The sequence below is a fragment of the Camarhynchus parvulus genome, chromosome 2, assembly GCF_901933205.1.
Source record: "Camarhynchus parvulus chromosome 2, STF_HiC, whole genome shotgun sequence".
Lineage (NCBI taxonomy): Eukaryota > Metazoa > Chordata > Aves > Passeriformes > Thraupidae > Camarhynchus > Camarhynchus parvulus.
In genome coordinates, this window is record NC_044572.1 from 39,096,357 (window position 1) to 39,110,447 (window position 14,091).

A 14,091-nucleotide genomic window follows, 5' to 3' on the forward strand; every position below is an offset into this window, starting at 1 on the left:
TGCTCCCTCATAGTGCAGTGGCAGCAAATACTGAGAGAACCAATAACTTTTGGTGAAACATGAGCTAACTAAGTACTGAGGAGATGGGAACAGGACAGGTCCTGAGAGAGGAGTTGCAAAGAATGGAGACCTGACCTTGGAAAAGCCTATTAAAAAAAGTCTTCATTAGTCTTCATTAATTATATGGGCAAAAAACCAAATGAGCAGGCCCAAAACAAGAGTAAGTTTGTTTGGCATTATGTAGTGTTTCAGCTAATTATATCAAGTAGATGACTACTGCCTTCTGCATTTCCTTAGGGTTAGAAGCATAAAAAATTTGATGAAGTCAAAAGTTATGGACATGGTGGGAGAACACACTGGGATGTTGAGGCTCACATAGTATGCAGTTCTTATTTCAGTTTGGTAGGAAGTGTTTGCCTAGAGAGGAGCTAGCGGGTATTAACTTTCAGAAAGTTCATGAAGATGGGACTCCCAAAAGCATGCGTTTTCCTTCAAAATTCTGGATTATTGTGGTGTTTGGGTTAGGTTCCCATTCCCTGCAAGCACTGGAAACATCTGTGTTCCACACACAAAAAAAAAAAGCTCACTACTTTATTTTCTTTCATCTTTCTGAATTAAAAAACAAACATTTTGAAGTGAAGGACTTGTAATCTGCATTCCCAAGTATCAAATTGCTGCAGGTGTGTTTGCTAGTGCCCAGAAGGCAAGATCTGTTTGAACCAGGTTATTTTCTTTGAAGTTCATCTATAAACTTTACAGCTAAATGGCTAGGACTGATTTGCTTAGGGATAGAGCCTTTGTTTAAATTTTTATACGTCTAGCTTAATGCTCTGAAATATGTGATGAAAAAAATGTTTGTTTCTGATCCACTTCATTTAAAAAAAAAGAAGTGTGGGGATATTTTTCTTCCAAAATAACTGAAAGGAGAAAACTATTCTCTACGTAGACTGTGATGCAGTTAGTCTGATTCGGCTGCTGGCACAGGAAAACCCTAATGGACACACACCACTGTCAAAAACTCCTGCAGACAAAAATGATGAGAGGCTTTCGCTGGTGAAGTCAGGGTGGGATAAGCTTGGAGGAAAAGCAATGTATCTTTGGGTGACTCCCTGCTTGCCTAATGAGTCTGTACAGCAAAGGTGCAACTTGTCAGAACAAAGCCAGGCTTCTGAGGCGATGCCTTGAAGAGGGTTACGGTGAAGTTAAGGAGTTGAAAGAGGGAGATAGTGTTTCAGACAGCGAAGTTAGTCATCCTCACATCCAGTTAAATCCCTACTTACTGCTGAGCGGTTTTTGTTAACCATGTGTGCGTCACGCCAGCCCCGCAGCCCGGCCAAGCCGAGGGGCTTTGCTCGGGGGAGCGAGGCGCCCTGCTCGGCGGATTACGGTCCCACCTCCCCGAAACACGCCAAGCGACTGGTTTTGCTCAGGTCTAATTTATATACCGCCCTTTACGCAGCCGATGAAGTGCGGCTGTGTTACACAGCCAGCATTTAGATTTGGGAGCGGGGCTGTGAAAGGGACATTGTGCTCGCAAGGACTGCTGTCTGCCGCGGTCGGCCACGCTATGCCCCGTCCTATTGAGACCTCAAAAGCAGAGCACAGCTGTGATGAGTTTCCAGATCTGTTTGGCCGTGGGGACCGGCCCTGGTATGCGTGCGAGCCGGGGGGAGCATCCCTCTCCTGCCTGGGGGGCTGGCAGCAGCTTCTGAGCACTGAATTTACAGGGCGGGCGGCTGGGGCCAAATTAGTTGTGGTTTCAGAGGGCTTTCCAGAGCTTTGCTAGGCTGTAGCACGCAGCCCCATGAGGAAGGATATCAGTTGATGTATAAAATGGCCAAGGAACTTCGGTAAATAGACTTTACCCTTCAAATCCAGAGGTCCTGGCAGCGGCTGTGCGGGAGGGTGGGGTTGTACTTTTCCCCTTCCTGTACTTGGACACTTTTGATTATCCAGACTTTCTGGGGCTGAGCAGGGCTGCCTAATAACAAAGTCTGCATAATATAATTGCCTAAATAGGCCTATTGTCCTTTTCAAGTCACTGTGCTGTGAAATCTTTCAACTTTTTGCTGAAAATGTTGCTTCTAACATTAAGATGGCTTAGTGGCTGCAGCGAGGAGGGGATCCTTTACCCTCATTTCTCATTGCCGAGTGGTTGAGAAGCTGATTATATTCCTGCCCCCTATTGATGCTTACGCCTTTTGGGAGGCAAATATTTTAGCCCCTTCTGGCAGGGTAAACTGCCAAAAGTAATAGGCCTGGAAATACAAAGCTATGATTGATTTTGACCTTTGCTCATGTGCATGAAGTCTGTCCCCATGCACTGTGACCCATGCCACTTCTTGCTGAAATCCAAGCCCTTTCAAACCAAACGGAACCACCAAAATACAAGCCTCAAAATGCTCAAAACTATTCTAAAGTAACAGAATAATAATTTTCTCTGTGCTTCAGGAAAATTATAGACAGGAGGTAACAAAACTGGGTTTTCTAGCGGGCAAACAAGGAGAAATGTCTTACTGCTGCCACCTTTTTATGAGAACCATATTCCAGTTATAAAAGAAACCAACTGATATAATGTGGAAATGATTCTGTGCAGTTTTTTGGTCACAGTAATCTTAGCTGTTTCTCCTAATTGTAATCTGTAAACAACTTGCATCCAAAACCATGGATTTTAAACTGTCTTCTTAAAAATAATCTAAGGTCTGGGATTTAATTAATTTGTCGTTGCTTGAGCAAATATGTTTCAAAAGTTAAGAATGTCAGAAACAGTAGCCTAAAGTTAGCATCCTAAATTCACATTTCATGGCTTCATTTCCAAATATGCTGAGCATCTAGGAGCTCCCTCAGCACTTTTTAAAGCAGGCCATATATTTGAATGATCAAATACTATTTAAAACCTTCATTTAATATTAAAAATGTTTACAGGACTGTTCCACTTCCCCCAAACATGAAAAAGTAATTCAATGACGCTGTTCCCAACATCAACAGTGAAAATAGAGACACTAATATGACAAAGTAGAACTTACTTATAAAAATATATTACTCTCTTTCCATAAATTTACAAATTAACTGAGTTTTTTTCCTTCTGTTTTGTCTGACACACATGTTTCTCTGATTCTCAGTTTGCTTCTCTGCAATAAAGTCTGCTCAGCAGATATTAATTGTGGTATAGATTTTAATAGCTAGATTATCTTCTTCATATACTCACTTATTTGCAGCTGCTCAGGATTGCTTTCCCAGTGGCAGCAAATTAATATTACTTCGGTCACTGTGCATTTTGCTTATTTGGGGGGGGAGGGAGGAGGGGAAATCTAGCTTTCTTCAGCTCATTTTAGTAATCTGAATAGGAGTGTAGAACTTGCATCATGTGACAGGTCAGCTCACCAGCATGGGGTCCCTGTGTGAGAACCTCCCTTGTACATGACAATCTGATAAGGATATCATGTGGTTTAGAAACACATTCCCACAATGTTCACTTCTTTGTCCCTTTATTTGGGAGTGGGTAGGAAAAAGACTTTTAACAAACTAGTGCTAGCCCTTATATAACTGACCCCACTTTCTTTTAGTGTTCTGTTTGAGCCTTGAATCTTCTTCAAATACTTTTGTTAAGAGAGATGGAAATATAATCCAGCAAGTCTGTGTTAAAGAATCATAGACGCAAAGTATATAATATACCTTCTGTTCCCCTTGGACAAGGTGATTTTTCTTTCCCCTGCTTATACCGTATATAAACTGAATATTATAAAACTATGTAAGTTAAATATACACATACAGGCTACACTTGTATAGGTTTAATAGGTTAAAGCTTGTATGAGTATTTATAAATTCTCAGAGTGCTCTGGATCTTGACTGCTAAGGACATGGTTTTAGAGTCCATCCATAGTTTGGAAGGATTTCCGTTTTATGCACTTTCAGTGACTTACATTCTATCCTCTAAGTGCATCCCCTAAGAAAAAAAGCAGAGAAATGTCTTTCAACAAAGAGATTTTTTTAGCACCGCTTAGTTTCTTTTAATGGTTTGGAGGATCTCTTTCCATTGAACCATAATATTTTTCTCTAGGCTCACATTGTATTTTTAGCAAGGATCTTTGAATAATAAAATGACAAATTAAGGATGTCTTTGTCTTTTACAGCCTTATCTAGTGAAGCACTTAAATGCACTCAACCCTCCACCCTCAATTTTAATAAGAGTTTTAGAGACAGAATGGTTGTATGAGTGAGCCTTTGGTGTATTTGTGTACTGGTACTTTTAAGAAATAGCAGTTAAAGTTCATGTCACTGTGCTGGATGTTCAGCACAATGAGCATCCAGCATCTTTTCTTATAAATAAAAAAGGATCAGTCTTCTTTTAAAGATGCATTGCAGAGGTGTGGAACAATCAAACAGGTTGACCAGTGTTGCACCAACTGGAGACAAAAAGCACAGCTTGATTTAACACAGATTTCCTTCGGCAGGTCCTTTGATTATAGAAAGTCATTGTGCTTGTAAGATAGAAAGAGTGGAAGAAATGGTTCAATTACCGCTTCCCAAAACCAAAACACAAGCCCCCCAAAAAAACCCCAACAAAGCAAATCAAAAGAAAACCAACCAAAAAAATCCCTACCCCACCAATACAGTTAAAGAACACAAAAAGTCTCTTGAATCCTCTTATTTTATTTATTTTTTAATCTGAATGCAGCTTGAGGTAATTCCTGAAGTGGCCATTAAACCACTCTGCTGGTCCTCTCTGCCAGGCTGGCTGATGACACAGCAGCACATCATACAGAGGTGTGCATCTCATCTCCTAGGAGAGTTCCTTCATCTTCCAGTCCTGTACCAGAATCACTCCTCTGCCAGCTGGTGACTGATACCAAGAGGATTTCTAGGTTCTTTGCATGATAAGTGAATGTAACATCATCTGAGTTGATTCAAGTATTTCAGTTGTTCACAAATGCCAGTTTGGGACAGAGGTGTTCAGGCACAGAACAGCTGTGCCCTGGCTTTCGGGGGTCTCAGAGCCTCCAGCACTTTTGCTCAGGGACTGGCCGTGGGCAGAGCCCGGGGCAGGAAACAGGCTCCTCTGCCACTTTAATTCCTCATCTTCTACTCAAAAACTCACAAGAAGACCAGGGTTGCCTGGCTTTCCAAGACTGAACATTCACTCTCTTATGAAGAAAAGGGAGTTGGAAAACTGTGTCACAGTGCCATCTGGCGATACCTGACACCCGGACCTCCCCTTGGGCAAAGGCTGTGGATCTGCAGGCAGATGCTTCCCCCAGGACCTTGGTTTCGGCACAGGAAAACGCCTATGCCCCCCAAAGCTTGCCTCTCTCTCGGGATTTTGCACTCCTCTCCGGATTGCTCTAATCAAAGGTCCTAACTTTCATCAGACTTTCCCTCCTTCACAGAGATCCACCCTCACTGATCCACCAGCCTGAGGGTTTTGGCTTAGGGCACAAGTGAAAGGACTGGCTAAAATGCCACGCATGGGTGAACTTTCTTATTGTTAAGATCAGGCCCTGAGCTTGGGGGTTCTTTCTTTGGTTTTAAGCCATTGTTCATACTACTGCCTTCAACTTTTGGTCTGAGGAGGTTTTTTCTTTTTTCACTCATCTTGCAGAGTAATCCTTAGCATTGCTTTGTTGTTAGCATAGTTCTTTTAATTCAGCTGAGGAAGAAATTTTATTAGTTGCTGGGTGAGGGTATATGTCAAATCCTCCTTAGAGGTTAGCTGGAAAGTCTTGGACTTTCTAAAGATCTTTCTGATTTCACTCCACACTTTGAACACTAAGGTGTAAAATGCAGAACAAATGGCAAATCACCTATGTCTTTCAGTGTCTTTGATCAGGGCAAGCTACTTTTCCCAAGTCTTCATTCCCTAGTGAACCTCTGTCTTCCTCTCTCCATTTGGAGAGCACATTCCAGCTGTGTTTTTCTAGTTGCACATACAGTCACATGCTCTGCAGGTTAGGTATGTGAACTGCTCATCTTTCTATGCTTTGCGCCTATTGCCACATTCAGTTCTCTGACACCACACCAAGAAGGATCCATTATCTCCCTGAAGTTTTGAAAAGAAGCCTTCAGCTGCCTGCAAGAAGTCAGAGCTGACTCATATCCTCCTGTGGTTTTTTTTTTTCCTCTTCCTTATCCGAATCCTTTCCTTTCTCTCTATTTTGGTGAGGTCCTGCAAGACTCTTGTGGTTAAAGCAGGAGCTGTGTGTTAGGATGCACTGCATGTCTGGAGGCAGTTTGGGCAAATAGCTGTTCCCTTCTCCCTGAAATGGAGTCCATTAGGAACACTGCAATTTTTCACCTTCACCAAAATGTGAAAGCAGAGCTCAGTTACAGTGTGGTACACTGGCACTGCCCAGCAGTACTGTGTTTGTTATGCTTTTGCTAACTTGAATTTCTGTGCAGAAGAAGAAAATACTCTGAGAAAAAGAGGTTAGGAAGGAATGACGCAATCAAATGAGATTAAATCAGAGTATTGGTTTCCTTGGAACACATATTTGGCTTTTTATCAACAATCTTTTCCCCATTTTTCAAATAAACACATATTTTCACATGATAACTCTATTTGAAATATTAATCCTTCCAGGGCTGCGTTACCTTTGTTTCTTCTTCAAAGTCCATTACTATGAAAAGGTTGCTGTTCCTTAGGCTGTTTCAGCTTCAAAAGAATTTCAGGGCCTGGTCTATTGGAAAGCTTGGGGGTATAATTAGTGAAAATGGAAATAGATGCAAGAGAAATTTAGTTCCTTATGTTTTAATTTAGTGTGGTACTACCATGTGTTGTTGAAGAGGATTCTTAAAGGCAAACATAATTTTTTCATTATGGTCTTCAGTTTGCTTTCATTGGTCTTAATGACAAGAAGCTGTATAAGGAGTCATACATTTTAATTAGGCCTTCTTATATTTACATCAGATAAATAACAAATAATTGATGAAAAACAAGTCTTCTGAATGGATGATTTCACACAGAGCTCTGGTTACATTTTAATGATAAAATATTTCTCTTACTGTTTTGCATTTAAATTATGTAGCATTACTACTTTAGCAGAGATCTCAAAATACTGTTATTTCCATCCATGTAATTAGACTCACAATTTATTTCTATAAATTTATAAAAATTCTGAAGAGATAAAGTGTTTTTCAACATATATACCTGAAAATCAGTTTCCATTAATTTAATTTTTAATTAATTTCCTAGAAACTTTTTTTTTGTAATTATCTCCAGTAAAAGCTAGTTGGAAAAGGAGTCAGAGCTTTTCCTTTGTCTTCAATTATCTACACTGGAGCAAGTCCTGCCATGATTAACAACCCAAAACTCCTGTAGAGGTCAAGGAGTATGAAATTGTAGGACTTGTAGTGGAATTTTATAAGGAAAACTTGTGTGCATCTTTCTCACCAGTTTCACTGAAAGTTTTATTCCTTTGAAAATCCTACCAATACCTTTTTATAATTGTGTGTGTACTTCTGTGTGCATTTAAAATACCTGCTTCTAATTTTCTTTACCCCCTTTATTGGGCACTAATACCAAGAGAAATTATTTTAGAGTCTTGCTATTTACAAGAGTCTTTCCTGTTTGCAAGCTCTTCAGCATTTCATTTTAGTAACAAAACATATTTCACATGATTCATTCCTCAGAGTATAACAAACACTAATTGTTGTTATTGATTTTAAATTTCACAACCATTACAAGTAACCCAGATGAGTGGCAGATAAAGAGTAATAATCCATGGAGTTCTGGAAGTGTTTCATGTTTGTCTGTAGTACTTTAAGTGATCAATAGTAACTGCCCCATTGAAACTAACTGCTATATCAAATAACAGTAAATCAAATGAATGTGCTTACAGATTATTTATTGAAAGCTCTAATTGTTCACTGGGGCCCTGCTTATCTCAGGAAACAATAGAAGCCAGTGATCAGGCAAACTGGTTTGCAAATGCCAGGGGTGCCATGAAACAGCAGGGTCTCCCTGTTCCTGGGTGGTATGAGAGCTTTCCAAAATGTGCTCCTGTCCCACTGGGATTGTCTGGTCCCAGGGTAAGGTCGTCAGAAGTGTGTTTTCTCAGAGAGCATCCCTTGAGCTCACAGGTTACACTTTTTTTAAAAATTACTGGTTTTATAGGTTGTCATCTTTGGATGTCAAACTTGTGTCTGGTGAGTAAAGTGTGGGAAAAGAACTAATCATATTTTCCAAAATTTCTTACAAGTCTGTGTAATGAAAAGCACAACAGGATCAGACCTTAGAATGGGAAGTAATGAAAAGCATATTGAACCTACTCTGCGGAAAGCTTGCCTACTTTATATTACAATTTGAGGCAACTCTGTGTGGCTGTGCAGTTGTCAGACTTGTGCAAATACTAAGAAATTAAAAGCAGTGATTTCTAACCAGCAACACTCCACTGCTGATTTTACTAATTCCTTAAAATGGCTGCTCTGCCTTGTCACAGTGACTCAGTGCCATAGTTTGGAAGTTTTCTGGAGCTTCAAGAGAAATGGGTAGACTTACATACAGTTTCACAGCTATCTACATTTTTTAATAGCCTTGGTGTGTTGGCAATAATACTTTGCTGTGTCTTCAGAATCCTTTGGGTATTGGCAGAGGCACTAAAGCAGTCCTTCAGAAAGTTTGGGAAGATTGCATTGAATGAACTGTGGCAACTGGAAAAGCATTTGTAAATATTAGCCTAATTTATCAGGAAAATAATGGCCCAGATTTCTCAAACATGGCAGGAAAAGGGGCTTTTTCCCCTTAAAAAAAAGGTATGTTTTATGAAACATAATTATATGCATATTGTAGTAGTGAGTGTTCATAATATAGACATTTTAAAATTATTATAGCACAGTAGCCAGAGATCTTCTGGATTTTAACCTCATAGGGGAAAAGCAACTTCGCTTTTTCAGAGTATGTTTTGCCTTAAGTTTCTTGGGACATCAGCTACTAGGACTGAATGTTGCTTTTTCAGTTCTTCGGAAACAGAGTACTTTCTTTTTGTCATATTCTATATAAAGTATGGCTGACGTTTTTCCTGTTTGCAAGGCAGGGATATTGCAGTCAGTTTTGAGTAGCTTATCTGGGAATAAAAAGAGTCACTGCTGAAGTTAGGTATTGAATAAGAAAGAGCAGGTGACTGGGAAATACTGTTAGCACATATGTGTTTTCCTGAAGTACTGTGTGTGCGTATTTTTTCACTTCTGAGTGAGAATAGTAATGACAGACATCACACAGGTAAAATTATGAGCATTCCTCATTCTAACAGTTTAATAGGAAAATCTACTACAGGTAGAGAATAGGAAAATAGAATATTGGGAAATGTGCCCTCCAGTCACAGATCTTGTCTCCAGGCTCTTGTGGATGTCTTATTTTATCGATCTTAGATCTTCTAGGCACAATGTGGAAGTATGCTCTGAGCCACAATCAAGAGAACTGCTACCAGTTGGCTCTGGGATACCACACTCCTTCCCAGATTTCAACTTTTGCTCAACCTGCTGTGAGAGGGGCAGAGGGATGTTTGCCATGTTAACTGCATTGATGGAAAGTTATAAATAAAAAAAAAAACCCAGATCAAAATATTTTATAAACTCAATGTCAAGGTGCTGTGAATTACAAGGAAAGGAAATTTGTTAGTGTCTTAGTTTTCATGTTATCTTCCCCACTGTGATACCATTTTTAGTCTGGCAGGTACTAATTCCATTCAAAAATACTGAAATTCCACTCAGGTGAGCACTACAGCTTGATAAACTATATATTTCATTTGCTCTCTCAAAAGATAGTGACAAAGTTCTTAAATATTCATAAACTGGAATTACTTACATTAGCGTCAGAAATGTTGGTGTGAGCTGCTCTTTGTTCTGCACTGTCCTAGTCTGGCAGGCTGAGGGGAGGAAGGAGGACAGAGTATGTCCCTGTTTTGGTCTCAGATGTTGCAAATGTATGTGTGCTGTAGGATGTTAGAAAGGTCAAGTTTTGGTCTGAGTGTCCTATTTGCAGATAAGCTCAAGTGATGAAAGCCATATTTTTCCTGTTATTGTGTCATGTCTAAATGGAAATAATGGATTGTTTTAATTATACTTCCACAGAGCAGCAACGTGGGTGCAATTAGGCTAGTGTAAGGAATAATCTTAATACTTGGAAAGTGAGCTACATGGATATAAAACATACACGAACCAGAAAGGATAGCACAGGGGTTCATTGCAGTGAGGCTGGGGTGTGGGGGACATGTACTGGGATATCTGCCTGGTTTGAGAAGCTACCTTTGCTCCTCCCAGTCTACACACTGCCCTGTCCTCTTGCAGCAGGCTGCTGCTGAACAGCAGCAGGAAACTCATGGCTCCATTTCGTGGCCTGAGCCTTGCCTGCTTCAGCAAATGGCCCTGGGTTGCAGGGGCATGGCTGGGAAGCTGGAAGTGTGCTCCTCCCCTCCCCATTCTGCCCGAGTGTTGGCAACCTTTGGGAAAGGGCCGAAGGGTGGCTGCCTGGAGTGTGCTGGTTCAGCAGGTTTCATCCCAGCTTCGTTGTGCCATGAAACCTTACTTGATAAGGAATCATACCTCTGGGTGGCATAATGCCAAACAAAGGTCTGCAGCCCGAGAGGGCCCGAGAGTGAGATTTCGAGCAAGGAGATATAAAGGTTCGCAGTTGTCCATTGCCTTGTAAAAAAAGTGAGTGCTGTGTGATGGGGCTGTCAAAGAAAAATAAGGGATTAGACATCCTTTTCAAAGGAAATCAAAACTTAGAATTAGCAAAGCAATAAAAGCCTTCTAAAGTGAAAGCTGGAAACAATACATTTTTAATAAAATGGGCAGTTACTCTAATTGCTGAACCCCTACTGTTCAATTTCTTTTAGTGCCCTTATTCATTAAATTCAGCATACTTACACTTATTATTTACAGATGTATGCGTTTTAACTTGTTTATAGAAACCATGCCTTGCAGAAAGCTGTGGATGGTATAATACTAATTTGTGTTTATTGCTGCCTATAATATGCAATTTTAAAAACAATTAAAGATAGCGGTGGAGCTCATCATTGGAGCCAACCTCAACTGCCCATGAAAAGTAAAATATTAGCACCGTGTGCTGCCTTAAAGGGTTATAGGCCGTTTGTAGTGAGTTGATAACCTACCCATTAATGAAGAATTTACCTGTTCTTAAGGATTTTAAGCTCAGCAGTCTAGTTTCTAGATAATGTTCTAATGTATCCCATTTAAACATATGTGATGGAGTTCATAATTGCCCTTGTAAATGGGTATAGAGAGGAGGGTATATAAATCAATTAGTGATATCCAGCAGTGTGGCTGTAATACAAATTAATTGTAATGATAAGCATTTTAACTGCTACTCTACTAACTTGAAGTAGTTTTGATCACTGAATTGGCTCTTGTTGAGTCACTCTATTAATTTTAAGATTTGAAAACGCTTTAAGATCAAAATGTTCTGAACTAATGGTCCTAAAATTTGAGAAATGAAATGATATGTAAAATATTACACAGCAAGTCAGTTTTATGGCATTTCCAAAGAGAGCACAATAGTTTTATTTTGTCCATGTGGTACTGAACAACTGTGTAATAGTATTACATGATTAAAGATATTACAACACTCCTTTTCTTGCTGGATTTAAGCCACAGCAAAAAGCCATGATGAATAGTGTTATAAGATATGTTGAATATACAGAAAATAAAAAATTTATTTGGCAGACATAGTAATACCAAAAACTAATACCAACTTGGATAGGAGGTGGGTTCTGAAGAATAAAATCATTCCTTTAAAATAATACTCTGAATTATTGTGTTTCAATGCTTGAAAAGACTTAAAAATCCTCAAAACACTATAAAACATTTAATAACTATAAATGGAGACCTTATGACTTACTAAAATATCTGGATGTGTGTAGAGATTATAGCAACTATTTCATTGCCCTTGCAATTCTCATTTCTTACTGATGATACTGGATCTGAGCTTTCTCCCATTTATGCTTACAAGAGTCTTTTTTTGGAATTAGTGGAGTAGCAACACCATAAACATAGCTGAAAAAAAGAATCAGACCCCTTTTATTTTTAAGTGTTTCTTCCCTTACAGTGGGCCTTTTCTTAAAATTTCTGATCCTGTAGGGAAAGCACTGAATTTGTTACACCACATTTGTATCAATAGGCCACAGAAATAGGCTTATTTTTCATAAAAAATAAGAGGTCAGAGTTCTCACCTTCTCTACATTTGTGTCTCTTCTTTGCCTATGCCACTTTATTCCACATGAAGATCTGACCATAGGAATGCAGAGGTAAAGCAGCCAGGGTGTGAATTGTAAGAAAATTTCATTTTCAAAGGAAAATCTAACTTCACGCAGATGATGGCACAATTATGTATTTTATTAAGGAAGATCCTATTTTTCAGTTTTGCAGTAGCACAATTTTCACTTGAGACTGATGTGGTTTTGCATGGTAATGGACAGGCAGAAAATCACCGACCTGAAAAAACCACAGAGCTAGCATCTTTCGGATGTTTTTCTTCAGTTTTCCATACGATTTATTTTTTTCATTTAACATGTTTTCTTTTTCATTTCGAAGGTAGGCTCCTAATACAAAGTGATGAGCTGCTGCCCTGTAAACTCTGCCTGCTAAACCCTGCGGCCATGCTGTCTCTACTCTTACTTTCACCCCAGCTCACTCACGGAGTCTGCCTGGCCATTTATTTAGCAAAAGACGCTCCTGTTCTCAGTTACTAGCACATCATTAAGTCTCGCTGTCTTGAGAGTAACACAGGTATAACCAGATGCAGTGCTTGGCCCTGATATAATTAATCCTGACAAGCTTTCTGCTTTCCACGTTTGCTCAGGTGTAAATACATCTCTCTGGATATATGGACACATAAACCCAAATGCAGAACTGCTTTGCTGACATAACTGTTAAAAAAAAAATTCAGCCTGAAAAGCAGTATAATTTTCTTTGAAAAGGTGATGTTAGTTATACATACTACCTCAGGGTTTAGTGGAGCTGGTGCTTAGGAACCAGAAATTGGAAACCAGCTGCAGCCTCCTCGTTGTCCTTTACTGCTAACTGTAGTAAATATGTGTGTAGAGAATGTAATGGCCAAAGTTGTGGCTCTGCTGGGAGAAGTACCAAAAGTGGTTGCAGTGACAGCTCCCCCTGTGTACCTGTGGGACACAGCAAAAAGATGCAGCAGTTTCAAACAAAGGTTTTTTAGGGTATTTTCTTTCAGAAATACCTGATTGTGTGTTGGTGATTTTCAGGTCATATGTACTTAATTTATAAGACTAACCTGCTAGATTCAGACTGACCATCTTGGTGGTATGTGAGACTTGGACAGTACAGTCAAGAGAGAGGATTTTTTGGCAGTGCACAGTTGCTGCCTTCAGGAGAGGATTCGGTATTTCTCTCAGGCAAATCCATTCCCTGCTAGGGCACTCCTGTGTAACTGTATATATGATGGTAGTCTTATAGAAAGCTGATTCTCAGCTGGCTGTGGAGATCAGAAAATGAAGGCAAGGTTTCATCATCTCTCCTGAGTTCCCTGCTGGCAGCAGCAGTGGCTCTTGGAGGCAGCAGGCACCCAGCCCTGTCCCATCTCACAGTGGGCAGGTGAGTGGGGTGCACATGCAGACTTGGGGGTGCTTCAGAGCCCCTGCAATAGAGGAGCCAAGCACAGACTTAACAGAGTTCCCTGCTTTGTCATGTATCCCATGTGAAACCTAGGGCAAGACATGTAAGGCTGTGTTTTGAGGACACTGCTTAGTGCTGTCAACAGCTTAAAAAAAAATCCCAGTTGGGTACTGCTTGCACTTTTCTAGGAATTTATGACACAAGCAAATAAAGCTCTTTCACTGTCAGTGCTTCTGTTTCCTGTCTGTAAAGTAAGAATAGCTCTTCCCTTATCTCACTTAGGTGTTACAAAGGTAAAAATATGAATGCTCGTGGATTATTCACGTACCGGAGTGGCAGAGACCATGCTTGTAGATCAGATAAGCAGAAAAGAGAAGGATCTTTCACACTGCTAAATATGGCAGAACCAGAAGCAGTGCAGGTGTTGCTGTGTGGCCTGGGACAGCAGGGCCTGAGGAGAGTCACTCAGGGAATCTGTGCAGGAATGTCACT

The 14,091-nt window shown here is 40.0% G+C and overlaps 1 protein-coding gene across 8 annotated transcripts in view; it reads left to right on the forward strand.

Annotated features, from left to right (window-relative positions):
* RARB (retinoic acid receptor beta) overlaps window positions 1-14,091 on the forward strand; it is a 318,469-nt gene that overhangs the window by 232,363 nt on the left and 72,015 nt on the right. Inside the window, exon 1 of one of the 8 annotated variants that reach the window (XM_030943215.1) lies at window positions 512-1,650. The exons of the other annotated variants lie outside the window; for them this stretch is intronic. Within the exon in view, the coding sequence (XP_030799075.1) occupies window positions 1,611-1,650 (40 nt within the window). The 5' untranslated portion in view covers window positions 512-1,610. Of the gene's footprint in view, window positions 1-511; window positions 1,651-14,091 lie in introns of those variants that run through there. 8 annotated transcript variants of the gene reach the window in all.